This window comes from Photinus pyralis, unplaced genomic scaffold (genome assembly GCF_008802855.1).
Source record: "Photinus pyralis isolate 1611_PpyrPB1 unplaced genomic scaffold, Ppyr1.3 Ppyr1.4_LG9, whole genome shotgun sequence".
NCBI classification, from domain to species: domain Eukaryota; kingdom Metazoa; phylum Arthropoda; class Insecta; order Coleoptera; family Lampyridae; genus Photinus; species Photinus pyralis.
In genome coordinates, this window is record NW_022170878.1 from 15,807,742 (window position 1) to 15,835,158 (window position 27,417).

Below are 27,417 nucleotides of genomic sequence, written 5' to 3' on the forward strand. Positions count from 1 at the left end.
ACTGGAAGATAGTGCGAACCATGATCGAAGTGATTTTTAGAAACACTAGCGTTCGAATTACAGTATGCTGCTTCAACCCACAGGGGACGACCCTCCGCAAAACTGTGGACTGTTACTTTTTCAATAAAGGTGTTTGTCGAGCAGGCTCTGTGTTGCAGATCATCATTTTAGCCTTGACTGTTAAATAATTGCATTTTTTATTAATTTTGTCAGCTGAAATATTTAACGTCAAATATTGAGCTTTTTTTGAATATTGGTGAACTGGTTTTAAGGGCACCAAATTTAGTACGTGTTTTTTAGTAGTACAAGTTGTATTTTGAATTTGACATGTTGTAGAGAATAAATCTTCCCTTACTTTGACATGGTGAATATTAGTTTGGAGGATTAAATTATAAACAGTGCCACCTGAACCAACCAGTACCTAATCAAAACGACGACTGGTCGCGACTACGACCAACAACATTTTTATTCTTAAATTTGACATTCTAATAGTCATTTATGCCAAAGAAGAGTGAGCGGTTGAATAATGGGCGTCCACCACCTTACCTCGAGGAATTTGTTACTGGAAGTTTATCTGACGATTCAAACGACGACAAAGACTTGGATGTAACAATCAAAATGGAAGATTCTAGGGTTACATCACTTTTGGAAGGACTTACGAATCAGATTACATTGATGCAAGCACAGCTGATGCAAAATACAGAGGTACAGACAAGGATGGAAGAGAAGAATAATGAACTTCATCAGAAGCTGGAAGCTACAAATCGACAACTAGCTGAAGTTCAGCGAACGATGAAAATTGAAGTCCCTCCTACAACTCGATCATCAGCTATACTGAATAATTCAGTCCCAGTAACATTACCTGCACAGCTTGATACGCCTTCGCCTTCGATAACTCCGACAAGAAATTCGACGCACCAACAGTCAACACCTTCATGTTCAATTCCTAGTTTTTCTGTTTACCCAAATAACCCTGTATATTGGCAACAGCATCCATCGTTACCTGTCAGAAAGTATTTAGTAGCATTGCCAAAGTTTGATGGAAATCCTTGCGACTGGCTGGTTTTCAATGCAGAGTATAAAAGAACTACAACAGAGTTTGCATATACTTCTTCAGAAAATACAACGAGACTAAACAGTAGTTTGCAAGGGAAAGCTCGTGAGCTTGTTCAGTGGTTATTAATTCATGACGACATGGCGGAGAAGATCATGGAGAGATTGTATAGCAGGTTTGGTCGACCAGAACTTTTAGTGGACGCACAAATTACTATGTTGAAGAACATTCCCGGAATCTGTGAAAATAATGTGGGACAGATTATTCCTTTTGCTGACAAAGTGATCAACTTTAGTCACTTTATGTTAACTTGTTCTAGTCAACATCAGCTTGCCAATCCCACACTGCTTAATGAGTTGATCTTAAAGCTCCCAATGAATATGAGAATTGCATGGGCCTCTCATATTAGTTCACTGACTGGTGTCCCGTCTATATTAGATTTTAGTAACTGGATTGAAGTTAAAGCCGACAACATAGCCAGAGTTCCTGTGTGCAATTCTTTGATTTCTCCGACAGAGAAAAAGACGACACCCAAGAAATATCAAATGCTTCACACTTCCAACGTTACAAGTAAGAAAGAAATGAACTGTGTCTTATGCGAAAAGAACCATTTCATCGCTAACTGCCCGGATTTTTTGAATAAATCTACAGATGATAAATGGAAGTTAGTAACAGAAAAGAAATTGTGTTTTTCTTGTTTGAAATTTGGACATTCTACTAGAATGTGCCGCATTAGAAAGTCTTGCAATAAGAATGGATGTAACAGAGTTCATCATCCTCAATTACACAGTGAATGTCAAGATAATAAATCTACGCCAACGGTTTTAAATATGGAAGTATCCTGTCATGCTGCGTTGAAAGCAAATGAATCCAAGGTGTTGTTTAAAGTAGTTCCAGTAAAATTATACAATAGAGGAGAAGTTGTTTCCACGTATGCATTGATTGATGAGGGATCAAGCGTAAGTCTGATCAAGAGAACCGTAGCTGTACGTTTGAAGTTGAAGGGACCTATGCGAAAGTTGAATCTCCAATGGTTCGGAGACCACTGTAGTTCTGAAGAAACTGAAATCGTTAAATTTAACATATCTGGAATCCATAACAATGCCGAAGTGTTTGAGATGAGGAATGTGTGTACCGTAAACAATCTTTGTCTTCCAATGCAAACTGTAGACATGAATCAACTTCATTCCAAATATGACTACTTACAAAATCTTCCTATTGCCAGCTATACTGACGCCCGACCAGAGCTATTAATAGGATTGGACTTTTGTCATTTGGGATTATCGAACAGAAAGATTCAACAAACATCAAATGGACCTATTGTTGCAGAAAGTCCTCTTGGTTGGATAGTTTATGGAAGAACAGTTGACAATGAGATACAATCAAGTCCAGAAAGAATGTTTCATGTGAGAGGGTACTTTGACGACATCCATTCTATTGTAAAAGACTATTTTACCACTGAAAACTTTGGTGTTGAACTATCAACAACACCAAGAGAGTCTTCTGAAACGGTTCGAGCGCGTCAACTGTTGGAATCAACAACAAAAAAGGTCAAAGGTCGTTACGAAAGTGGTCTATTATGGAAAAACGATGACATAGTTTTACCAGATAGTTACCCAATGGCAATCAGTCGATTGAGAAATGTTGAAAACAAGATGAAAAAAGAACCTGTTTACGGTATGAAGTACAAGGAAACTATTGTCAGCTACGTGCAGAAAGGATATGCTCGTAAATTGTCATCTGAAGAGGTTGTTGAAATTTCTCCACGGACTTGGTATTTACCACATTTCGGTGTACTGAATCCAAATAAGCCTGGAAAATTCAGACTTGTATTTGATGCCGCGGCTAAAGTTGGAGAAACATCCCTTAATTCATCATTGTTGACAGGTCCAGATCTAAATCAGCCACTTCTCACAGTTTTATCTAAATTTCGTGAAGGTCAAGTTGGGGTATGTGCTGACATCAAGGAGATGTTTCACCAGGTGATAATTCGTGAAGAAGACCAAAACTCTCAACGATTTTTATGGAGAAATGATAAAACTGGCGAAATTGAGGTATATAAGATGTTAGTTATGATATTTGGATCCACATCTTCACCGACAACAGCTCAATATGTCAAAAACTTTCATGCAACACAGTATCTAGAAAGTCATCACGAAGCGGCCAAAGCAATTATTGAACGACATTACGTTGACGATTACGTTAATAGCTTTCACACCGATGAACAGGCAATAACTGTATCCATGATGGTTAAAAATATTGAGATGGCTGGTGGTTTTGAATTACGAGGTTTTATATCAAATTCAAGAAAGGTTACTTCGATCTTGAATCAGGAACAAGGTGATCAACTATATCAAGTGGATATGAACTTGGACAAATCCTCTACATGTGATAAGATACTGGGCATGGTATGGGACACATCCACTGACGAGTTCAAATTCAACTTGAAGTTTAATCGTTTAGAATCGACAGTAATCACTTGTGAAAGAATTCCAACAAAGAGAGAATTTTTAGCGATTGTCATGTCAGTATATGATCCGTTCGGATTCTTAGCGGATTTTCTTGTATACATGAAGGTACTCTTGCAACTTGTATGGAGGTCTGGTGTAGAATGGGATCAACCAATACCTACACATCTTTACGAGCGATGGTGTGCATGGAGTCGAGAATTAACAAAGGTTAGTCAATTTCGTATTACACGTTGTTACTCAAAGGGACTGCGGATGCCAAAAGCTGTTGAACTTCACATATTTGTAGACGCGAGTGAAGTCGCTTTTTCAGCAGTGTGCTACCTTCGAGTTACTTCGCAAAATGAAGTTACAGTATCATTCGTCATGGGGAAAACTAAATGCGCACTTGTCAAATACCTTTCCATCCCAAGGCTCGAATTGCAGGCAGCAATTCTTGGAGTTAGAATGTATAAAACTGTTTTGAGATCTCACAGTTTTGTTATTTCAAAATCGACATTTTGGAGCGATTCGAAAACTGTACTTCATTGGATCAAGGATGACATAAGAAAATACAAGACATTCGTTGCTAATAGAGTGGGTGAAATTTTGGATTCAACAGAACCCACTCAATGGAACTGGGTTTCAACACATGAAAATGCTGCTGATGATGCGACACGTGACATTTATCCACCTCAGTTCAAACCTAATCGAAGGTGGATAAACGGACCAGAATGGTTGAAGCAAGACAAAAGTAAATGGCCTCATCAAACAGATTGTCATGTAGTAAATGATGAAGACCTAGAACTACAACCACCAAAACATGTAGTTATGATGATTCGTGAAAATATGATTCAATTTAACTTTGCAAATAGCTCGAGTTATTTCAAAATTTTACGTACAGCTGCTTGGATGATACGTTTTGTAAAGAATTTAAAAGCTAAAGCTTCCAACATGAATTTGCATACAGGTGAACTAAAAGTTGAGGAAGTAAGACAGGCTGAAATTTTGATATTCCGAACTGTACAGATGGAAACTTTTCACGAAGAATACGATTCACTGACTAATCGTGTTCCTATCAGCAAATCAAGCGATATATATAAGTTGACACCAGCCTTGGATGAAGATGGGATTATTAGATTAAATGGACGAATTGACAACGCTCCTACACTACCAATGAGGACCAAGCGACCTATAATTTTACCAAAACAACATCCAGTCACAAAACTTGTCATCAGTCATTATCATCGTTTATGTCACCACCAAAACGAAGAATTGATCATTTGTGAAATTCGGCGAAAATTTTGGATTAACGATTTACGTGTTTTAGTAAGGTCATCTAAACGCCAATGTCAGCAATGTAAAAATGAAACAGCTCAACCAGAGGTGCCACAAATGGGACAGTTACCACTAGATCGCCTAACTCCAAACATTCGACCGTTTACGTACACCGGACTAGATTATTTTGGACCTGTTCATGTTACAATTGGAAGAAGACGTGAAAAGAGGTGGGTGGCATTATTTACTTGCTTGACGATTCGTGCAGTACATCTCGAAATTGCACAAGACTTATCGACAGATTCTTGTATCATATGCCTCCGAAACTTTATGAATTTGAGAGGAGTTCCAGTTAGAATCCGATCAGACAACGGATCTAATTTCCTCGGAGTGAAGGGTGAGTTGATGACAGTTGAAAATTTGTATAATAAAGATGCCATAATATCGGAATCCACAATGAAAGGAATAGAATGGCTGTTTAATTGTCCTTCCAATCCATCAGCGGGTGGATGTTGGGAGCGACTAGTGCGATCTATTAAAAGAGTTCTCAAACATTCGTTAAAGGAAGTAGCTCCGAGGGTTGAAACATTACGCAGTTACTTGCTTGAAGCAGCAAACATGGTGAACTCTAGACCATTGACTCATGTACCTGTGTCAGCATTAGAAGAACATCCATTAACACCAAATTCTTTCTTAATTGGAGATACAAATGTTATACAATCACCTTATACGCCAGACGAAAAATTATGGACGTTTCGAAAGCAATGGAGAGTGGCAAATGCTTTAAAAAATCATTTTTGGCGTAGGTGGATAAGAGAATATTTACCTATACTAACCAGGAGAACAAAGTGGTTTGAAAAGAAGGAGCCGATCAAGGTAGGAGATCTAGTAATCATTTGTGAAGACGATGTTCATCGAAAACAATGGATACGGGGAATAGTAGAGAAAGTTTTTCCTGGTAAAGACGGTCAAGTACGGAGAGCAGAAATACGAACAAATGATCGACTTCTTCAGAGACCTGTATCTAAGCTTGCAGTTCTGGATGTCATTAGTAAATCAACCCAGTAATTGATTTACGGGGGTTGGAATGTTGCAGATCATCATTTTAGCCTTGACTGTTAAATAATTGCATTTTTTATTAATTTTGTCAGCTGAAATATTTAACGTCAAATATTGAGCTTTTTTTGAATATTGGTGAACTGGTTTTAAGGGCACCAAATTTAGTACGTGTTTTTTAGTAGTACAAGTTGTATTTTGAATTTGACATGTTGTAGAGAATAAATCTTCCCTTACTTTGACATGGTGAATATTAGTTTGGAGGATTAAATTATAAACAGTGCCACCTGAACCAACCAGTACCTAATCAAAACGACGACTGGTCGCGACTACGACCAACAACACTCTGACTGCAGATTCCGACACGAGGCATTAAAAAGTAATACTAACGCAGTTTCTGAACGAGACGTCCAGAATTAAGAAGGGGGCAGTGTAACGGAAATGCTCCAGACATGACGTCGCCTTTGGCGCTCTGGAATTTTCTACGCGCGCGATAGTGATTGTGTAGGAGTATTCGAGAATGTACTGGACTTACATTGCTTGCGTGTATAAATGGTTGCGGACCGAACATCGCGGCAGTCTACTATCGAACGAGATCGAGTACGGACGAAACATAGAGCGCGAAAAGCTGATATAAATTTCGAAGTTGTGTGATATAAATAATCGATATAAATTGTACGGATTTTATAGTGTTTTAGTTTTGTTTAATAAATATTGATATAAATCGAACCCGAATTTATAAATCACGTTACAGTATTTACCTACCTTTTACATATTTTTTGTAGTTCAACAATTTCTAATATAATTCATAGTGTTTTTCTATTTTCAAAAGCTGTCAGTAATTAGTAGGCCGTTAAAAATTATGAACACCAATTTAAATTATAAAACATTTCCCTGCAAACAAAGCAAAACAAAAGAGACTCAACCCCCTCAAAGTATCCACCTCGCAGAATATTATTTAGTCATTCTTTAACGTTTAGGCAAAATGAGGTGAATCACTTTCTTCTATTATGTGCACCGAAACATTTTGAAGACCATCAAAAAGTACTTAAATATTTATAGTAAACAAGTAAAAAGCACCGTTTAAATCACTTTTTTCAAATTCCATTTTTCTAATAAACTTAACTAATCAACCAACAATGCTAATGAACCAAACTGACAAATCAAATCCTACATTTGATGCAATGAATAAAAATCAAGTTAGCTTGTGATTCAAATTTGGAAAAGTGACTTTTAATACAAAAAAGGTGTAACTTTGACCGTTAGTACATTTCATAATTACTAACACTGCAAAGTCACGGACTTAAAAGTTTTATGATCATTGTGATAACTATGCAATTTTTAGTGCACATCTACTTTTAAAAAAATGACGAATTGCGGGTAAACGACTAATTTTAGATATAATGTATAATATTAAAATTGACCAAGGAATTGATATATGTAATAATATACAGCGGATTCAATTTAAAAAATGCAACTTTTGATATAAATCAAACTGTATAACAATAGTTAGGTTGTCAACATGCCCCGATAATGAATTTTTTTTCACTACTAGCGTCTGATGACATGATTATTAACCTTTTTTCCACTTGTAAAGTAGGCTTTCTCGGCATTTGTTCAAAGTGGTTAATAATTTTTTATTATTAACTAGTAGTCAATAATGAGAACTGTCACGCTGTCACTTTTAGAAAACACAACCCGAAATTTCGCTCAATGAACGTTTAGACAAGTTCTCTAAAACGAATAATTGCCACCATTCGCAATTTCCAGAGAAATTACATACCTAAAATTATCACATTTTGAAAAAATTCGAACGAAATTACTCTTTGAAAAATCTCAATGACAGAACAAAATACGGCCTGTTTGACTTGTACTTCCACGTACTTGATTGACATGTTAAATTAAGAAACAAACAATTCTGTCCAACCGTTAACTCTCTTATCAATATAATATGTTAATTTAGAGGATTTCAAGTGCTAGTAGTGAAAAAAATAGTATATATACCACGGTAGAGAAGTCTATTATTGCCTTCGCACCTTACACCCCTCGGCGCAAGCGCCTCGAGATGTAATCTTGGTGCTCAGGCAATAATAGTGGACTTCTCTACCTTGATATAATGAATTTTAAATATGTGCGTTAATAAACAAACCCACAATGTTCCACCTATCTACAGTTAAACATACTGGATTTTGTTGAATTGGATTGTGCGCTTTATACGTGTCCTGAAGCCGTCTTTGCTCATGAAAATTTAAACTCAAGATGCATGTTCGAACAGAACCGCGGCGTGTCGTGTTGCTTACGAGTGCATAAGGACAGTCCACATATAAACCATATTATCACAGATTTATATTAAATCTGTGATATTATGCACTCCTCGTTCCCCTGAGAAACTTCGTCCGACTGTGAGATCAGCCTTAATCACTGATATTTTCGGGTTACGGTGATCATCCTTCCAAAAACACTTCCCTAACTTCAAAGTTTTGCGATATTCCAAGATCATGCTTTGACGTCTACCCACAGTGCATAAGTACGTATCTATCGATATTTGAGTCAGGAGTTGTGTCTGTGATGACGGTGGAATAGGGTTTCTCAGAAATGGCTTTCAATGAGTGATGCTGTAATCACGTATATTACGACATAATTTAATAATTATGTCGTAATATACGTGATTACACAATACATACATAAAATGTAATCATTTTATATTTTAGAGGATAATGGCAAAGAAAAAAGAACAAAAATATTAAGAAACAATAACATACCTAATTAGTAATAGTAGGTTGCAGGAAAATGTTGACAATATTTATAGACTTGATCCTATTGCTCAATATTTGTCAGTATTGCAATAATCCGGATCTCTGCACTCCGAACAGTGATTGGCTCTTGGGTACTTTTTCGAGTGTTCATGACATTGCCTGTCAGAACAATGTCTCACCGCTTGATTTACGGTGTTTCCGTTTCTTGTCAAAGCTAAAAAGAGGTATATGATATTCGTGTATTAGATAACATAACATTAAGTACTTACTTCTATAATAAAATATGCACCTTGCAGATGGCCAAAGGAAAGTAGCACGGCATGAATGAATTTCGGTAATATTAATGAAGTGACGACAGTTCTTAAAGGCTTCAGGGTTGTCGTCGGAATAAACATTGCAATAATAGCAGTTTGCATATTCTGCCCCTACGATTCGATACGTAAATTTAATACTCGTAGTTACCTATGTAGCTACAACTAGTTTTGAAAGTGACTATTTTATTAAGCAAATAAGTAAGTGAAAAAAAGGCACTTTGAAAACGTGTGGTACACGAAATTTTTTGCATAGTGATACCTACCCAACCCATATATGGGTGCGGAAAAGTAATATCGTTGACATTCACGATTTACTGTCACTCAAAAAAACATCGTGAAAAAAGTAACACTTTCCATACGATTTTTTGACAAAAAAGTCCGGTAATTTGATCACTCTACAAAAATTTTAATTTGTGCAACCTGTTGGGAAAAGCACTATTTTTCCCAACGTGTTTCACACAATATTTTTCCTAATTTTGACATTTAAAGTGATACTTTTCATCACCAGTTACGAAATATTTTACTTTTCACATCTGGTTGCGAAAAGTAAGGCATTTAACGTCGAATTTAAAAAAAGTTGTCAAAATTAGAAAAAATAATATATATCTAAGGGTATTCGACGTGTTCAAAAATAGTACATTATACATATATCAAGGTAGAGAAGTCCAGTATTTTCATATACGTATACTTGCGCAAAAAAGTGTTAGGTAGTATTTTCACCAAAGTGGATGACAAAATCAATTTTTTGCGTAGTGACCCATTCAAAATATATTCCAGAACCATTATTAGAGAACGTTATTAGCGAGGTTACTAGTTCTTTCTGAACTGGTACGTGCGTTCCCTCGTTTCCCTAGCAAAATTGGCACATCGGACACAACGGTAGCATTAAACAAAGCTTGAGTACAGTAGTACCGTTGAGTGAAGGATTTAATTACTCAATGGTAGTACTAACACCGTCCGTCAATATGGGAACACGATTTAAAAACCTACATTCGTTTCGTTTACAACAAAGATGACTTTTACATCGTTTATTTGTAAAGCAATTTCTTTATGAAATTGTTGCCATCTCTTTATCGCTGAAGTGTTGGCATGTGTTAGAAAATGACAAAAGCGATTGAAATTTGTTCACAAGTTAGTGATCTAAAGCTCATCTTTGGAGCAAACGACTGTATACGTCAATACCTTAGAAAAGACGACGATTCATTTTAAATAAACGGGTTTGCAAGCATTGCTCGCAAAATACCTATAGAAAGGTAGGTATACCTAAGTATAAGAAATTACACAAGTTATGAGGTTGTGAGTGAAAAGGAAAAGGCGAGGGAAAAGGTCATCGTGTTTCATTCCTCCGACATTTCTGACTACAGGGACGCCGGAGGCGGGTTGCTCAGGCTTGCCAGAGCCTCTTCAGCCAGAGAACGGGAATGTAAGGATAGGTAAAGTTAGGGATGGGAACGGAAGGAACGGAGTTAGGGTACTGAGGGGGAGAGTATTGCTCCAGCATTCGCTTCGTAGATTTCAACATAATGCTAGCAGTATGCGAAGCTACGTATGCCTGAGGGAAACCCTCGTTCGTGCATAGCATCATAAAAGTGTCGTTTCCTACCTGAGACAACACCTACACACACCAGACCAACAGAAACCAATAAAAGTTTAAAATACATATCTTCAAAATGATGATAATACTCGTCTATGAGGCAGCCTGCACACGCATTTATACCTACATCTCAAGAGCTTTAACAGATTAGATAAATCTTAAAATAGTTAGTGATTATCTGCTCATCTTATAATTATTGCGAAGCCCAATACTGGTTGGCCCGTATTCTACTAATTTATTACCGTATGATTTCTTTTTTCCCCAAATCGTCATGAAACCTTAATTTGCATGCCTACTTTATGTCAGGCAATTTTAGTTTCCATGACAGTGGGCCCTGCAGTGGGCGGTAACACTTTAGTCTTTAAGCTGGTATTATAGAATGTTGTCACCTAACGCCGGTGTTGTTAAAAGGCATGTGAATTTGCCATTTTCGAATCGCTTCTAGAACCTTTTCAACTCTTAAGACGATTTATTTCAAAATTTCAACCAAATCGGTTGGGTAGTTTCTTTCTGAACCATGTTTACAAGAATCATGCCGCACGCACATACACCCATTCATACAGACATTTTTTAACAAGTTAAAAAGTAATCGTAAACGATTTACACAAAGCGCATTTCCACTTGCATTCATTTCCCATTTGTAAGATGCAACTTCTGTTAAAATCGTAAAAATCCGCCCACAAATATGAAAGATAGCGTTGCACATGGGCAATCCATTGTTGACGTGCTACTTCAATTTCAGTTTATGAGAAGAATTTCATTTCAATGCTTTTCTAAATAAGAAAGTTGGAACTGCGCATGCGCAAACCTAAATTTTAAAACTAATGTTAGATTTTCCTTTGTTCCAAGCGCCTAAGTATCAAATTTCACTTAAATAGTTCCATAGATAAAAAAGTTGGCACGGCGCATGCGCAAAATAAAATTTTGAAACTGGCGCTAGATTTTCCTTTATTCCAAGTGCCTATGTATCACATTTCATTTAAATTCTTCCATAAATAAAAAAGTTGGCACTGCGCATGCGCAAAACCAAATTTTGAAATTGGCGTTTGATTTTCCTTTATCCCAAGTGCCTATGTATCAAATTTCGTTTAAATTCTTCCATAAATAAAAAAGTTGGCACTGCGCATGCGCAAAACCAAATTTTGAAATTGGCGTTTGATTTTCCTTTATTCCAAGTGCCTATGTATCAAATTTCGTTTAAATTCTTCCATAAATAAAAAAGTTGGCACTGCGCATGCGCAAAACCAAATTTTGAAATTGGCGTTTGATTTTCCTTTATCCCAAGTGCCTATGTATCAAATTTCGTTTAAATTCTTCCATAAATAAAAAAGTTGGCACTGCGCATGCGCAAAACCAAATTTTGAAATTGGCGTTTGATTTTCCTTTATTCCAAGTGCCTATGTATCAAATTTCATTCAAATACTTTTATAAGTAAAAAAGTTTGCAATTCGGTTTATAAATGGTCGAGATGCGAAAAGGGCACTGTGAATTTTGAATCGATTCGATTCAACTTTTGGCATTGCGTATTATATGGCTAAAGCTATGCCCATATTGAATTTCATGCAATTCAGTTCATAACTAACGGAGATGTAAAAGCGATCGAACATTTCTAAACAAAGTTATCGTTCACACGGACAGATAGATGGACAGACAGACAAAGGAACAGACGGAGAGACCAACCGGCAGGCGACAGATAGCAATGCAAAATTATAAACGATCTCTAGGATCGTTAATAAACGGCAAAAGTGTAAAATTATGGAACATGTAAAAAACGGTTTTTTGTTTTTTTTACAATAACTTTTTTTGTAAGCGGTACAGAAAAAATTCCTTCCTTGGTACAAGACTCGACACCATAACGAACCAAATAGCGAAAAAAGTAGAACAATAGCTCTTAAGATAAAAAACTAGTAGCGTCGCAAAGTTAGCGGACGGACGGACGGACGGACGGACAAAGTGGCCACAATAGCGCATTTTTTTTTAATTTTTGTGGAAATGCGCTAAAAACGGGTGAAGATATTAACAGTGTTTGGTGCGACAAGTGCTTAGCTGATTTTAGTAATAAAACAAACACGACACCGAGCACTAAACCATATCGGCGCTCTGAATCGCAGTATATAATTTATTATCAAATTGCGCATAACGTGAAGCCATAGTATACTGCGAATCAGACCAGAGCTGCTCTGAATAATAGTACAGAATGCCAATACGCCTCCCGGTCTATACTATAATGAGTTGAAGCGTACAGCCACGTTTTGACTTGCTCGCTATTTGACGCATATAAGTTATATGCCAGTAATTTGGTGTTGGGGGTTTGAGGTATCAGTTCATTTTGGAAAACGAGTCTCTGGGCCAGAAGTTTGGCTTTAGTAAAAAAATTAAACGTTGTATCTTGTGTGTATGTGTATCGTATTGAATTTGTTTTACTTTACTTTAAGAACAAAGAACACAACACAAGTTTCGTCACCACTACCGTTTGTTTAACTCAATATTCCCAGAGCTTGTCGATAGTAAGTAGCTAGTTCTTATAAAAAGGTTTTCACTCGATGGTAGGTATGAAGCAGGCAATCAATCAAACAATATTATAGAAAAAAAAGTTTTACTGCAGCTTAAGGTATAGGTAGTAGTTAAGTTTAAACAAAGTACAGGTTTCAGTCTTGCATTTTATGTATGGTTAATATGTACTATCATTGAATAAGTATTTATTGGTTATTCTATGCTACCTACTATGAAGAAGAGTCTTTTTGTATCTCGATTTTAAAATATTTGTAGAATAAGGCACATAACTTTGGAGGAATTGATCTGAAATAATACAAGATATGACATAAGCAAAAAATGTTTGAATAACGTACCTAAATAAACACTTCAACGCTAAGTAGTAACCAGGAATAGTAACCTCCACCATTTCACTTCTTTGGGCGTTCACTATACTCGTGGCGGCATACTTTTTGTTAGCCTTCGGCAAAAAAGAAGGATAGTTAACATTGGCTCTGTTCACCATCTCCGTATCAATAAAGAAGGGATGTACCAAAGTAGTTTTGATTTGACAATTTCCGTACAAAGCAAGCTCTTTTCGTAAACTATCCATTAACCCTTGAATTGCATACTTTGAGACGCTATACGGAATAAGAAGTGGAACGCCCCCAAAACTGCTTATCGATCCCAGAGCGACTATGTGACCATAATTGTTTTTTAACATTGACGGCAATATAGCTTTTATCATCTGAAACAATTTATGAAGCCGATACTGGCACAGTGATTGCAGATATATACTCACCCAAAAGTGAGACAAGGTGTTAACGCAGATATTTCGTTCAATTTCTTCTTTGGACATCGCACAAAGTCGGTTGACAAAAGCAATACCTGCGTTGTTAACTAAAATGGTAACATTTCCTACTGTCCTTTCGACATCTTGACACATATCCATCACTTTTGCGTAATCACTTACGTCGCACCTGTATGTCTATATTATTATAGTGTATCTAATTCCCAAACTTGAAAATACCCACGTATAAGCGTGTGCTTTTCCGTATCCCAGATCGGATATCATTCTGGTAGTTTTTCTGTTGGATTCTTCTTGTATGTCCACGCAGACCACGGTAGCGCCTTCAGATGCGTACAGAAGTGCCATCTCTCTTCCTATACCTTGGGCAGCGCCCGTTATCTAATCGACATTTGAAATGACAACAGCAGAAACTTAAGGTTTTTGGAACTTACCAAAACTATTTCGCCACTCACTGATTTTTTGGAGTTAGGGACAAAATATCTCCAAATTGACCCCAAAATGGCACACAAAGTATTTGCGATGATGCAAAACATGTTCAGGAAAGGAACGCAAGTTTATTTCTCCGATGGATTTAGAAAACTAGAACTTGATAACAGTGATAAAATATTACATGTACAATACTGATAGTAAACTCCCAGGGAGCCTTGACAGTAAAGACCTCTGAACTGGAATGAATTTGGTTACTTAATTGTAATTTTAAGTATCGCATGTTGGAAGTAATTTAATTTACTTGGCATTTACTTGTATTATTTTTAAATAATACACTTTGATGAGAATTAATTTCTTAATTGAATCTACTTTCTAGTGTGTAATATGTATGTTATTGTTAGCATACAATAGAAAGTACTTCCGGCGAATTCGTAGTTGTGTACGGTCTAAAACAAGTAACGTGGTTGGTGGTGCCATTTACTTACCCCTCTCGCCTCATACTGGTCTTCGGCATTGAATAAAAAATTATTCAATGATTTCGGTTATTAAATTAGATTTGGATCAAAATTCTATAGGTAACGCATGCTATCAAAAGTAACGTGTCTGCGTTCTTGCTGTTTTAACACAACGCATAAACATTTTTTACGTCTGATCTCACAGAAATTTTACTCACAGGCAATCTAATGAGTACGATTCACTGCTGTAACACAACGAGTCGAACCCAAGAAATGAAACCTTTTCTAAAATACGGCTAATGAGTTATCCGCCGTCAGAAATCTTTGTCGCTATTAAGTGATCGACTCGTCAGCAAAAATTGGATTTGTGAGAGGCGCACAGAATCGACAATATAAATGACATTTGTGCACGAGTGTCTAAATGATGGGGGAAGGAAGGAAGGAATTAATTTTCCACTCTCCATTTCTTTGATCTCTTATCGTGATCGGTTATATATGGAAGGAGGGTACTCAAAATTCATTTATATCGAACGAGTTTTTTTCAAAACGCTACCACTACTACATCGCAATAATATACCGCTGATGTTTAAAATGACTTCAATAAAATATAATAAAAGGTGATACGACACTATATCACCCAAAAAAGAAGGAAAGAAACGTGTAAGGGAATGGTTAATGTAGGAGCATCACAAATTTATTTAATGGCATTTCTATCAGTCTTACTCAATTTTATGATGGGGAAATTAACTTAATTATTCGTATCACTATGTGTGCTCAAAACATTATTTCTTGAAATAAGGTACATAATTGAAATAAATTATCAAAAAATAATTGCTTTTTTTTAAATTTAATTAAGCGCCCATTAGGCCCCAACTAAATAAAATTAAATACAAAAACTCTATTATTTTTGGAACGTTTATTTCAATTACGTTACCCACATTGGGCCATGAAGAAAATTTAGATTTTATGATTTATTGCTTGATTTTTGGTACTTACTCAGTAAAATTATCTTTTTTTCCTTACCATGAATGGCCACATACTACAAAGGAAAAGATAATCGTCTAGTAAAATTTTCCGAAATTCAAGAAAAATAAAAAATGAGCAGTCTAAACGATTATTGTCAGAGAATATGGTATGAATGAATCTACAATAAAAATGTTTGAAAACAGGAGATATGCCTGTTTCGGCGGCAGGAATCTGGCTATGTAACACTAACGTTTTTAAAAACTGGTTTTGCTCCCCGTTACTGTAACATGCTTAGCACCAGTTAAAAATGATGAAATAATTATTCCATATGAGACGTCTAACACTTATCACATTTACTGAAAGACTCTATTCATGTAGAGACTTCCTCGCGTCATATTTTATGAGCTAGCGCAATATGTACTGCATCAAAATGATACAAAATTCATACAAGATTGCGATGCACGTATTTTTATGCATATTTGTTGGGTATATTTTTAGAAAAAAAAACATCTCTACACTTCACCCATAGATATATAAATACATAGATACAGCCATACCCCAACATAGTTCAAAAGGACGTACCATCTATTACCATCACTTTCGGCACATTAATTACGTATAGCGCTATCTTTTATAGAGGTACCCTGAGCATGGAAGACAAGATTCGCATTATTTATTATAACTGTCAATCAAATTGTTAGCACAAATCACACAGAAAATTATCAGATTTGAGACTTTACAACATAAATAAACCGCCTTTTTATTTATTTAAATCGCATAGCAGCAAGAAATGTTACATTTAAAATGGAAGATGTTACTTATAAAGCTGGCAAATGAAGAATTTGAAAAAATTACAGCTGACAACTGGAAGAAAGTGTGTGAACATGTGGAAAGTGATTAATTTAAAAGAGAAGTTATATTTGGTTGATGTTGCTGAACTTTATAATACCTAAGTGTTAATAATGACAGTGATGATAAATTTCATTTGACGATGATTCGGATTGTGAGCTTTTACAAACGTAATGAATGTTCACTAAATGAGTATTATCACCAATTGGATATCATTGTTAAGGTGTTGTATTTATTTTAAATAAATGTACACGTAGTAGCTTACTTACTACAATTAGCACTATAATTTCAAAAAGAAACCCCACCGAATGGACATATGCCGAAAGGTAGGCAAGACGCGTAGCGACCAAAATTTGATATTGCACGCACACACAGTCTAAAAACTCGTTTTCCTAAGAATATTGGACGGATCCTTCTTTGTGATCATGATACAAACGCACTGCATCAACATCATATAGGCCAAAATAATAATTGGAAACGAATTCACTTCCTGTCGCAACAATTTCCTTTACCATTACGCCTAAAACCATGCAATTAAAATTAAAATGTTGAACATAAACTTTACTTACTTACGGTTTTTTTGATATTCTGCAAGCCAGCAATGAATTCAATGCAGCACATCATGCCAAACAGGGTAAACATTATCCCAAATTTGAATGGCGTAGTTCGATGTAATAAAACTATTTCAGGAATAACAATTATGGACGCGTCTATCATTATGGCAAGCACTAATGTTATTCGTATTCAATTGATAACGCAATAATTACATAATATTTAGTGAAAAAACCGCCCATCATGTTTAGGGCGAATATTTTTAGTTAGATTGGATTTCGCGCTATCGTGAAATGGGTCAACTGTCACATGACTTATGGGACGCGCTAAGTTTGTTTCAAGCGTCCGATTCGCGTACGACATAGTGGTTAATGCAATAAAAAGAGATAGAACATGTTTCATCTTGGTTAGAAAGTAATGGAGAGATGTACAAATTTCTTTGATATGTTTTTTAAAAACCGAGGTACGTTTGTTAAGGATGGCTGTATCTAGGTATTTATATATCTATGACTTCACCACGATTCGTACGCTCTTCAGCGGCAAACCTAGAAACTACTTTCCAGAGATTTCTTATTCTTAGTCAGGGGCGGACTGGGTACCTACGGGCCAGGTGGAATTGCAAAGGTTAAAGTATTAGTGTAATGAGGATTGGGAGGGGGGGGGAGCTTTGCGGTGCACCACAAAAACATTTTGTGCTTCAGCTTTCTCGAAAATCAATTAAAATATAGTTTTTTTTAATTGCAGCTGATAATTAAAAGTAACAAAATATATATAATCCAAACCAGGCGCGTCGCCTATAATAATAATGCGACAAAAAATGATAAAATTCCTTGTAAAACACTTAAATAAAAACAATCTAACATCAACCCTGATGAGAGAAACGGTTAATAATTTATTAATATTACAAGAAACTAAATACAGCACATACTTATAATATAACTTTCCAACGGGCCATGGCCAACAGACCAGGTGGCAATCGCCACCCGCCCCCCCCCCCCGCCCCCCCCGGGCCAGTCCGCCGCTGTTCTTAGTCACTTTTGTGATCTTTAGACATACAAGGGAAACGATAGTTGCTATACACATTGTTTAATACCACAATTTACAACATTGTTCTGACAAAGTAAAGGGCACACACTTCTAATATCTTTCATTTTGTGTTTGTAGTTCAACAATCTTTTTATGGAGCTTCACAATCTGCAAAAGAAGTACTCTTGAAGGTGCTTTGCTTTGGAGACCGGGCAATACTTACACTTTCTATTTGCTTCCCTGCAATTTCTTGATCAGTACGCGGCGACTTCGACTGTTCCGCTTGCGTTTGAAGGTATCTCATTTGGTTTACAACGTCATCTATTAATTCTTGTATATTCACTCTCTTCGCATGACGCCTCATTTTTCTTATACGCTTAGTTTTCTGTACCAAGGCGTCAATTTGCTCGTTCAAATCTTGTCGCGTGAGCATTCTTTGGTATTCCGGGTCAGTGTCGAAGGGTGGTTCTGACAGATCATTCAAATTTACTTCTCTAACCGGTTCCAACTTTTTCTTCAGCCTCCATTTGCTCAACGCCTTTAAATTTCTGAAATTTTAGTGAAGACGATCGATGTCATCGTGTGAACTTCCTTACCGTTCCTGTTGAAGTATTTTTTCCTGATCGGCTAAGATATCCTTTAATCGCTTCAGCCATATCTCCTTCATTTCACCCTCTTGGGCGCGTTCGATTTTCCGTTTATTGTTCCATGTTGAATGAGATTGTAGAGATATCTTTGAGCAACCCCTTGTTATCTTGTGCGTTCTTTTAACGACATTAGTTACGGTGTTCTTTTGATTAGTCTCATTCTCCGTTAATCTCTTTACGTCGATTACTGGCATGAATTTCACCTCTCGTTGCGATTGTCTCTCATTGTCCACGGAGACCTTATACTCCTTGTCAGAGCTAATTTCACTTTTCGAGGACGCATTTGATATCGCATCAATTTTTGCATCGGCATCCGATTGCGCGCGAGTTAAAAAATACTGTTCCCTAAGAAAGTTAGATATAGCCACGATGCCTTTATCGGTAACCTCATGAGGTGGATATGTGAGTGGATTTCCCGATACTTGCAGCACCTTTAAATTTGGAATTGCACCTGAAAAATGTAATTAATAAACCTCGATAATTGAAGTCACTTACCCAATTCGTTTGGCAGTTTTTGGATTAAGTTATTTTGTAGCAGGATCGTTTCTAAATTAGCGTGATCGGCCATTCCGCTCGGTAGCGCCGTAAGTTTGTTCTTCCTCAAATCGATCCATGTAAGTTTAGGTAGCTTTGCGAAAAAATCGTCAGGAAGATTAAACAACTCGTTATTTTCCAAGTACAGCATTTTCAAGTTGCACATTTGCATAATGCTCTCCGGCACTTTTTCTAATTTTTTGTTAGCCTGATCGGAAATTACCTCAATTAGCGACATTTTAGAAATTTTGAGTTTGACATGTAATAATGATGTGGATGCAACTTTGTTTGTTACCATGACATGACATCCATAAATCGCATTATTGATTTTAAGTACGAGAAGTTATAGTAGGGGAGCTAGCTCGAAATCCACTTCGTTATCAAAATTTTAACCGATGGAGTTCTACTTTGGCCTATCTGAGTAAGTTAAAATCGACCGTCTGCCGCCTCAGGTCATATGACTTGCGGCACCAATTCTAAATGGTTGTTTTTTGAGAAAATAAGTTACACGCCAAATGAAAACGTTGATAATGGTTCTTAAAATAGTTATTTGTATACTTAGGCCGCGAAGTCATTCTTTAACGTACCGAAAAGAAGATTGGCGCCGAGGCCGCTTGCGGCCGAGGCAAGGCAACTTTGAGGGCGTTAAAGAATGACGCGGCCGTGGTATACACAACATTTTTTGTGCAATTGTGTAGAATCGTCAATAAATAAAAATGAGATTTCAAAAATAATAATTTTCGTCGCAAATAGAAAGACGGCCAATTTTCATTTTACCATGGAAATGAGATAAACAATGAATAATTTTTCGTGAAAGAAAAGTCAAAATGTGTGACTCCGAAAGTGATTCTTCGATATCCGGAACTCCTCCGGAAATAAAACTTGTTGCGAATTCTGCTGTGTTGCAGTTATGAGTTAGTACCTGAAAAATCGAAGCGGCAGTACGAAAAATGCTACAAGGACTTCAAGTGTACCTGTCAGTTTGAGTTCTAATGAAAATCAAAATGTTACAGTTTCAAAGTATAACCGCTTCTAACACTTTACACTTTATTTCAGGAGTAAGTATAAGTAACAATACGAACTGTTCGCTTAATATTAACATTTATCCAAAAGATTTGTAATTACCTACATGCTGATTGTCAAAATATATGTGACATTGTCTTACTTTAACGGCCGTCGCTATGACAGCGGCCGCGAAAGTGAATTTCGCGGCCGCCATGGCGAACGCGAAGTTGTTGTTTCGCGTCCAATTGCACAAAAAAATATTTAACAATTAACAAAAAAACATTTGATAACTCTGTAAAAAATAATTCTCTTGAAGAATATTAATTTTATTCTCTACGGCACTGGTAAAAATTGTACTGTAACAATTAATTTTTGGCAATGAAATAATTAATACCACGGCTAGCTCGGTAATAAATAAACTTTTAATTTCTCTTACAAAAAATAAATAAACTTACCTTTATCGATTGGTTGAAATTTTCTGCAATTGTCATTTTTCTTTTGGAAGGTCGCAGCAATTTGAAATTGGGGGGTGGCACGCGTTGGGCAATACGATCGGACCTCTTGTTTACCAGTTGAATTAGGTTACTGGTTGAAAATTAATTTCGAAACATGGTTGACGCAATTTCTTTCTGGAGAAACCGTGCTTGAGACTTACTATGATTTCCTTAGTTGAACTTTGAGTTCTTCACAGTAATAGCTTACCGATGTTGCAGTGTGCAATTATCAAAAATGTACCCTTATAACTTAGACTTTTACACCAAACAGAAGCTTGAATTAATTGTCTTTAACCTTCTTACCGGTAGTCGTTTTGTTCATAATGTTGTTCGCACTGCATATAAACAGTTTAGGCGCACGAATTTGATTAATAGACTACCTTTTTAATCATAACTAGTCACTCTAAAAACAGCGCAATTGACCGTTTTGCACCTGGGACCCCAACACTTTCGTATCGAACGAAATTTTGTTTGTGGACCATTTTTTTTTTAATTTTAACAAGCTGTAAAGGAAAAGTAAACTGAAGATTTTTGGAAATTTTATTATTGAAGTTGGACACGGTTAGTGAGTACAGTTTTAAAACAAATATATACATCTTACAATTTTCCAACAGGTAGGTAGGTAAATGGTGCGGCCAATGTGAGACACCAAGGTTTCTTTATCGACTTAAAAATATGTTAACAGGTTTAATTTCTCAATCACGGTTGCTGTAGCACTAGTGCGTACACCGACGACATTACTTAATTATTATTAAATAATACTATAATTTATTAAATTGGTCGTGTGCATATAACAATTCGAAATTGTTTTGTACATATCCTTCATTTAAGTCTATTGGTAAGGGAAATAAATAAATAAATTTAGGCTGCCAATATTACTAACTTACAATCCAATTTCGAAACAGTCTTTGGAATGATGTGATTGCTTAACATTTAACAGTTAAAACTAATCCTAAACTCGCAAGCCCTATTAGGTAGTATTAACATTTATTAAATATTTAATCAATTCCTTTAATAAATTATATATGAATTTAGCTTCAACATTAACCATAATCCAGCAAAGTAACGCAGTTTGATGAAATCTCACTGGATAATTAAAACCAGTTAATATAATAACAAGCCGTAAATTTTGATCTGTCAAAATGAAAATATACGCATTTTAATGGCTGGTGCTTAAGGTATCAAAGGACGTGCTCATTTCAGTCACAACAATTCTAACATTTACAAAAATAGGGAACTTATTTCAACTAGAACATTTTTTTTTTCAATTTTTAATTTTATAGGAAGGGCATTATTTTCGCACAAACAGAGGCCTGCTACTCGATGTGATGTAGAAGTTTCTTTTTGGATACAGTGAGCTTCTTGGAGTGAACTTCTCGACGTTTTCGCTGATTGTATAAATCGACGATATCTTTATCCCGCAACGATCGGGTACGATTTGAAAATTGGGACCGACCGGCTCATCCAAGCTGCAGGTCGACGAGCCCAAATTTAACAATAGAGGCCTTTTTTGCGAATCGGATCTAAATGTTTTGTTAAAAAAATTAGTTACGTGCTTTGGGGTAGAAAGTTTGATCGATAGAGGCCGTTTGGTTGAGGAAAATGGCGCTTTACATTGTAAATACTTATACTCGTTCTGATACTGAGCGTTTGATAAAGCGAATATGTTATTTATGTTATTTAGGTTATTCTGTTTTGGTAAATATACGTAGTTATTTTTCGACAGGTTATTGTTGTTTATATTGTTGTAGTAGTATTGGGCAAATTTCCCGTTGTTTAAATTTTTTCTATTTCCAAACGTGTACCACGTCGTTGTATTGTTCTTCTGCGATGAGTTCTTGGAATAATGGTAGTAAATTTTATTTAAGGTTGATTGTAAGGGCTTCGTGCTTGATTTCACACAAGTACACGCTTGATTTACTTGACAACCAACTTCGGTACGTCGTCACACCTCCTGCAGAAACTTGACAGGACAAACTCCTTGACGATTATCACCAGAACGGATCATCACCATTCCATCGATTTCCTCACCTATTTGAATTACTATTTGGTCCCTCAGCAACATTAATCCATTTTCCCCATCCGACAGTTGCAAATTGTGTGTAACCTACAAAACGAAGGCCATCAATGAACAACCCCAATTCAATTTTTACATTGGTCGAATAGAATAACTCGGATTTCAAAGTTGAAGATCAAATATTAGCGGCGTATTTGAAATTTAAATGTATGGAAATACAAGCGTGTGAATATTTATGATTGTTAAATATGCTTTTTCTGAAAAATGATTTCAAATTAGGGTATCCACTTTATTAAAATATTCTTTTGTTTTCTGCGCTTAAGGGTCGATACGTATAATGCCAAAAATATTTATTCAAATTATTTAACTCCATACATTTGCAAAAGTGCTCTTGCAGTTTTAATTAAATATACGAACACAGCATAACGAGTAATAGAGATCGAGTAGGTACAGATTTGAAACGTGTGGATTTTCTTAAAATTAGGTTGGGATTATGCTATAGAATTGTACAATTGTACATGGTGCATAGGAATTCATATCAAATTTCGCAGCATGAAAATGTTTTTAAATCTTAATCCCCTTTTTAGCGCATTTTCCAACGATGCTGGGTGCGCTATTGCAGCTACTTTCTCTGTCCATTCGTCTGTCCGTCTGTCCGTCTGTCCGAGGCCTTAACTACTCCTAGAGTTTTCAAAATATTAAGTTCGTTCTTTTTGCATTCGGTAGAGTATTGCTTTCATGCACAAAATTTTCATTTAATACATAAACACATACCATATTTCTTCTTCCATTCCTTTTTTTCGCAGTATATTTTCAATTCCTTCCATCGTTTCCTTCATTTGTTTGTCCTGTTTCCATTATTAAGTGACAGAGTAAAGCGAAACAAGGTTTTTAGGATAGTATATGGTGGTTGTTTGCTTGCGAACACGATAATTGACAATCACTTGAACTTTGAAGCAATTCGGTTCAAACTTTGTACAGTTGACCCATATGCCACATACAGTGATATTTATTAAGAAGTAGATATAGAGATATTGTATTGTTTTTCCCTATGTCTAAGACCGAATCTCTTCTGAAGGGCGCCTAATTATAGGCATCCAAAACTTAAAACAAATAAACATCTGGTTGTCATATTAATTAGTTTGAAAATTGTTGCTTTGGCTTAACAGAAAATAAATCTCTTACGCCCTTGAAACTGTCACCGGCACTATACCAATTGACAAGTTAATTTGGTTGCACAAAATTAGCCGCCCTTCAGAAGAGATCTTTCATTTAAAAGTAGACAGGAAAAAACAATACACATAAATCCCTATGTCTACTTCTCAATAAATAGCACTGTATTTGAGTCAAAACCAGTGACCTCGTCGAGTCACACCACTCTGCCACTTTTCTAGATCCGCCTTACACGCGGTGTATTATTGTATTATCTCTGCGCATGAGATCACATTTTCCTACAAAAATTCATCCACTATGACCATAATAATTTTTTCTGTCTTTTGTACATAAAGGCAAAGAATTCGGCAAAAAAAACACTTTGGGGGTTTCTTTGAAACATGACAAAAAATAGCTATAGCGTGGTTCTCGCTCAGACGGAGTACCGGAAAAATTCCCGGGAGAAAGTGAGGGGCTTCTTTCCGAAAACTATCTTATTGTTTCCACCTGTTTGAGCCAATCAGTTGTACCTTCACGACATCCAGCCGCCATCTTGTTATCTCTGATATGATCTACGTCCATTTATGTTTTGAATCGAAATTAATGAAACAAACTTTGCACTGTGTAGTTTTGTCTCTCGTCGGAATTCGTTTAACAAGTATTATTTACTCAAAGTCAATTTCTGTTGTTTATCTAATTTCATTACTCGAGATCTTTTATTTGTTTATTTGCCGTAAATTTATTCTGAATTACAGTACTACTACTCTGGTCTATTTCCAAGTTTAATGTGTTTTCAGGTATATCTGAGTTGAATGCAGATGCCTAAGCACTGCTCCTTTTTTACTCCTTAGGGCATCTTTTAATTTATTTAAAATGAAAGATTTCACGTAAGTGTACGATTGGGAACAGCAGCATCGACATTTCAAATGTGTACCTATATCGATGTATGGGACATTCTGTGATTTACGCCGTATAGGGAATATAGACTTACCTGCAGCGCTTTTTCTCCCGCCGCCAACTTGGAGCAATACTTCGATGGAAAATAACCAACCCTTCCCAAACATTTGCCTTTCCACCAATCTGGATCCGCAAAATCTATCACAGTCACCTTATCACCCGCCTTGAGATCCAACTCGTCTTGGTGGCGCGACTTAAAATTATAAAGGACTACGTAGAGGTTCGTCGGTAACAAACGATGCGTTTTCTTAAACGACACATTTTAAAGTGCACAATTTAACTTGGTTATTTTTAAGGTACCTTCACACCAACGGGACTGGGGCACGGCGACGTGCTCGCCGAAGACGGGCTCTTGTCGTTGTCGTCTGGAAGCTCAACCGATGACATTCTTATATTCTTGGCGGAGAGTAATCGACGATTGTGAACTGGGCTAGATGGAGCTAAATAAGAATTGGCAATTGTCAACCCCAATGTAGTAAAAAGCGTATTAAGAATAAGACAAAAAAAACTCTGTATAGATGCGTACTTGATCGTGCTTTAACAGAACCCCGTGCAATTGAGTTGTATGGAGGTCTTGAACGAGCTGGAACTAAAAGAACAAAAAGAAACGTGCAATATTAATCATTAGTATTTGTTGAAAAGCAAGTACGCAGTGTTAATAGGGAGACATTAAAAGCACAAACAAGCCAAGTATATTAGGAGTGCAAGCAATATATTCCACGTCCATCTCCTGTGTTCGTGCATAAAGCCATTTCAGTGCGAAAAAACACCTAAACACATTCACTTCCTACACTGAATTCTGGAAGAAGAGCTTTCTTTGGAGTGGGGCTCACTAGTTGTCGCAGTGCCATGGTGTCTCCTCCTCTGCACGTGCTCTGTGCTTTCTGGCGAGTCCAGGGAGAGGCTTTTCATGCGCAGGTTTAGCTTCTGCCGACGTGGGGAGTGGGGAGCTGACGAGAAATGCGATTATTTTTAACTTTCTTAGCAATACTTTATTTATTCAAACAAAATACAGCGAAAACACTACACAACGAAAAATGCACACTGAGGATAACAAACATGCTGGATTAACTGTTGTGGTGCACTTCGCTTTCAAAAAGTGAATGTGCCACGTTTCGGTGTTGCTCTAAATTACTACCATCTATTAGGGAACTACTGCACTTGTCTAAGATACAGACCGAAAGATTTCGTCCCATTTTCAAGGGAAAACGTCACAGCAGTGGGAGAAGTCCGCATGCTTGTTCCTGATAAAACAAGACAATTTTACTAGGTTTACACGATTAGAATTTCTTGAAGGACTACGGATCGATTTATATCAAAAATAAATCGATTAGCAACTTTCTTTCTAAGCACTACCACGCGTGTAAACTTAGCAAAGTTGGAAAGACATACGAAAGTGTAAACAAAGTAAAAGGAAGAGTGTTATGGGAGTTTCAAAATTCTGGGGGATCTCATCACTACAATTTTAGTTATTGAAGCTACACGCCGCCAAACCTTAGTTTCAAACCAATATCACTTACGCGTTGCCTTTTTATCAAGCGCGCAATACGAAAAGACCTTTTTTGTCGCGGTTTATGTAGATAAAAAGAAACACTTTTAATCGAAGTACGTACAGGAAAATTGAGTATACCTAAATGTCTTTACAATTAATAGTCTTTACGTAAATAAAACTAAGTCACTTGTCGAAATGAATTTTACTTTTTATATTTAGTTCCTTTCTTTAAGCTATTTTTTCCTTTAGATGGTGAAGGTGAAGGGGGTGTTGGGAGTTTATCGCGACCATTTTCTTGTTCAGTTACCGATAGCAAACATAGAGGTTCTCCAAAAGGTCGGGTACCGGAAGCGTCTTGTGAACCTCGCTCTGAAATTATCATTGTTCTCAGTTGGGGAAATAGGGATAAAGAAAACAAAATAAAAATGCCTTACGCCTAATTAGCACCTCGTTTACGTCACAACCAGTTGAAGTAAACGAAGCTTTTTGAAAACACCACACGTACAAAAATTTGTTGTTTCACTCGGTCGCTCCCATCTCTCTGCACAGAACTTTTCCACCAATAATCGCTAGTATGTAAATAAATGATTATAAATACTTTAGCGTTAAAAGGAGACAAGCAATAATAAGGAAGTTTAAAAACATAAGTTGCAAATAAACGAGCGATCGAGTTAAACAAAAAATATCTACCATCCACAATCTACCGAAGCCAGTAATGCGAAAGTTTGCGAGCTTAGTGAGAAGATGGGCATACCAGTATCTTTCAACATGCAATTACTATTCCATGTGCGTTCATTAATATGTTAGATGGTAGATGAAATGCTTCATGCAATTACAACTTAAACTAAGAGTTCTGCGCTGAAATGATAATGATTATAAGATCATAGTTTCTCTTCTACGGTACAATGATAAGTGAAGAAGAAAATGACGGCCACTAATCAATAATCATGTATTCTAAGAGCATAGATAAAATGAGTTGCTGTTTTAAATACATTGTCATCGTTTCATCGCAATTTGCGCGTATGAGCTTCCATAAAAAATTTGGTGGTGGAGATGCATT

General features: G+C 36.4%; 4 protein-coding genes across 14 annotated transcripts in view; 1 reads left to right on the forward strand and 3 right to left on the reverse strand.

Moving 5' to 3' along the window:
* Positions 1-498: 498 nt before the first annotated feature.
* Positions 499-3,607, forward strand: LOC116180015. Its single transcript, XM_031499837.1, has 2 exons — positions 499-3,525; positions 3,569-3,607. Exons 1-2 carry the CDS (start codon positions 499-501, stop codon positions 3,605-3,607), a joined length of 3,066 nt encoding a protein of 1,021 aa, XP_031355697.1.
* A 9,471-nt stretch (positions 3,608-13,078) lies between these two features.
* LOC116180947 (short-chain dehydrogenase/reductase family 16C member 6-like) lies at positions 13,079-14,425 on the reverse strand. The gene is made up of 5 exons (XM_031501139.1): positions 14,214-14,425; positions 14,006-14,160; positions 13,774-13,951; positions 13,349-13,719; positions 13,079-13,298 (listed from the first exon to the last, which is right to left on the reverse strand). Exons 1-5 carry the CDS (start codon positions 14,313-14,315, stop codon positions 13,223-13,225), a joined length of 882 nt encoding a protein of 293 aa, XP_031356999.1. The 5' UTR covers positions 14,316-14,425; the 3' UTR covers positions 13,079-13,222.
* A 3,682-nt stretch (positions 14,426-18,107) lies between these two features.
* On the reverse strand, positions 18,108-19,521 carry LOC116181011 (leucine-rich repeat-containing protein 27-like). The gene is made up of 4 exons (XM_031501224.1): positions 19,202-19,521; positions 18,656-19,157; positions 18,283-18,607; positions 18,108-18,227 (listed from the first exon to the last, which is right to left on the reverse strand). Exons 1-4 carry the CDS (start codon positions 19,476-19,478, stop codon positions 18,171-18,173), a joined length of 1,161 nt encoding a protein of 386 aa, XP_031357084.1. The 5' UTR covers positions 19,479-19,521; the 3' UTR covers positions 18,108-18,170.
* Positions 19,522-21,261: 1,740 nt separating this feature from the next.
* Positions 21,262-27,417, reverse strand: part of LOC116180168 (SH3 and cysteine-rich domain-containing protein 2-like) — a 64,384-nt gene continuing 58,228 nt past the window's right edge. For 5 of the 11 annotated variants that reach the window (XM_031500035.1, XM_031500033.1, XM_031500034.1 and 2 more), the window contains 5 exons: positions 25,657-25,815; positions 25,392-25,454; positions 25,166-25,305; positions 24,900-25,112; positions 21,262-22,846 (listed from right to left, as the gene is read on the reverse strand). In XM_031500035.1, the coding sequence (XP_031355895.1) occupies positions 22,685-22,846; positions 24,900-25,112; positions 25,166-25,305; positions 25,392-25,454; positions 25,657-25,815 (737 nt within the window). In that variant the 3' untranslated portion in view covers positions 21,262-22,684. Of the gene's footprint in view, positions 22,847-24,899; positions 25,113-25,165; positions 25,306-25,391; positions 25,455-25,656; positions 25,816-26,043; positions 26,110-27,417 lie in introns of all 11 variants that reach the window. The other 6 variants (XM_031500030.1, XM_031500029.1, XM_031500025.1 and 3 more) reach the window with 4 other exon arrangements.

Excerpts from the sequence above, each read along its gene's own strand:
- LOC116181011 (XM_031501224.1), bottom strand. The coding sequence starts at position 19,478 with ATGTCGCTAATTGAGGTAATTTCCGATCAGGCTAACAAAAAATTAGAA. Across the intron at positions 18,608-18,655 it reads AAAATACTTCAACAGGAACG|AAATTTAAAGGCGTTGAGCA; the intron begins GTAAGGAAGTTC and ends CTAAAATTTCAG. Across the intron at positions 18,228-18,282 it reads CAGGGAAGCAAATAGAAAGT|ATTGTGAAGCTCCATAAAAA; the intron begins GTAAGTATTGCC and ends CTTCTTTTGCAG.
- LOC116180015 (XM_031499837.1), top strand. The coding sequence starts at position 499 with ATGCCAAAGAAGAGTGAGCGGTTGAATAATGGGCGTCCACCACCTTAC. Across the intron at positions 3,526-3,568 it reads TTAATCGTTTAGAATCGACA|CGATTGTCATGTCAGTATAT; the intron begins GTAATCACTTGT and ends GAGAATTTTTAG.
- LOC116180947 (XM_031501139.1), bottom strand. The coding sequence starts at position 14,315 with ATGTTTTGCATCATCGCAAATACTTTGTGTGCCATTTTGGGGTCAATT. Across the intron at positions 13,952-14,005 it reads GGAAAAGCACACGCTTATAC|GTGCGACGTAAGTGATTACG; the intron begins GTGGGTATTTTC and ends ATAGACATACAG. Across the intron at positions 13,299-13,348 it reads GCGTTGAAGTGTTTATTTAG|ATCAATTCCTCCAAAGTTAT; the intron begins GTACGTTATTCA and ends GTATTATTTCAG.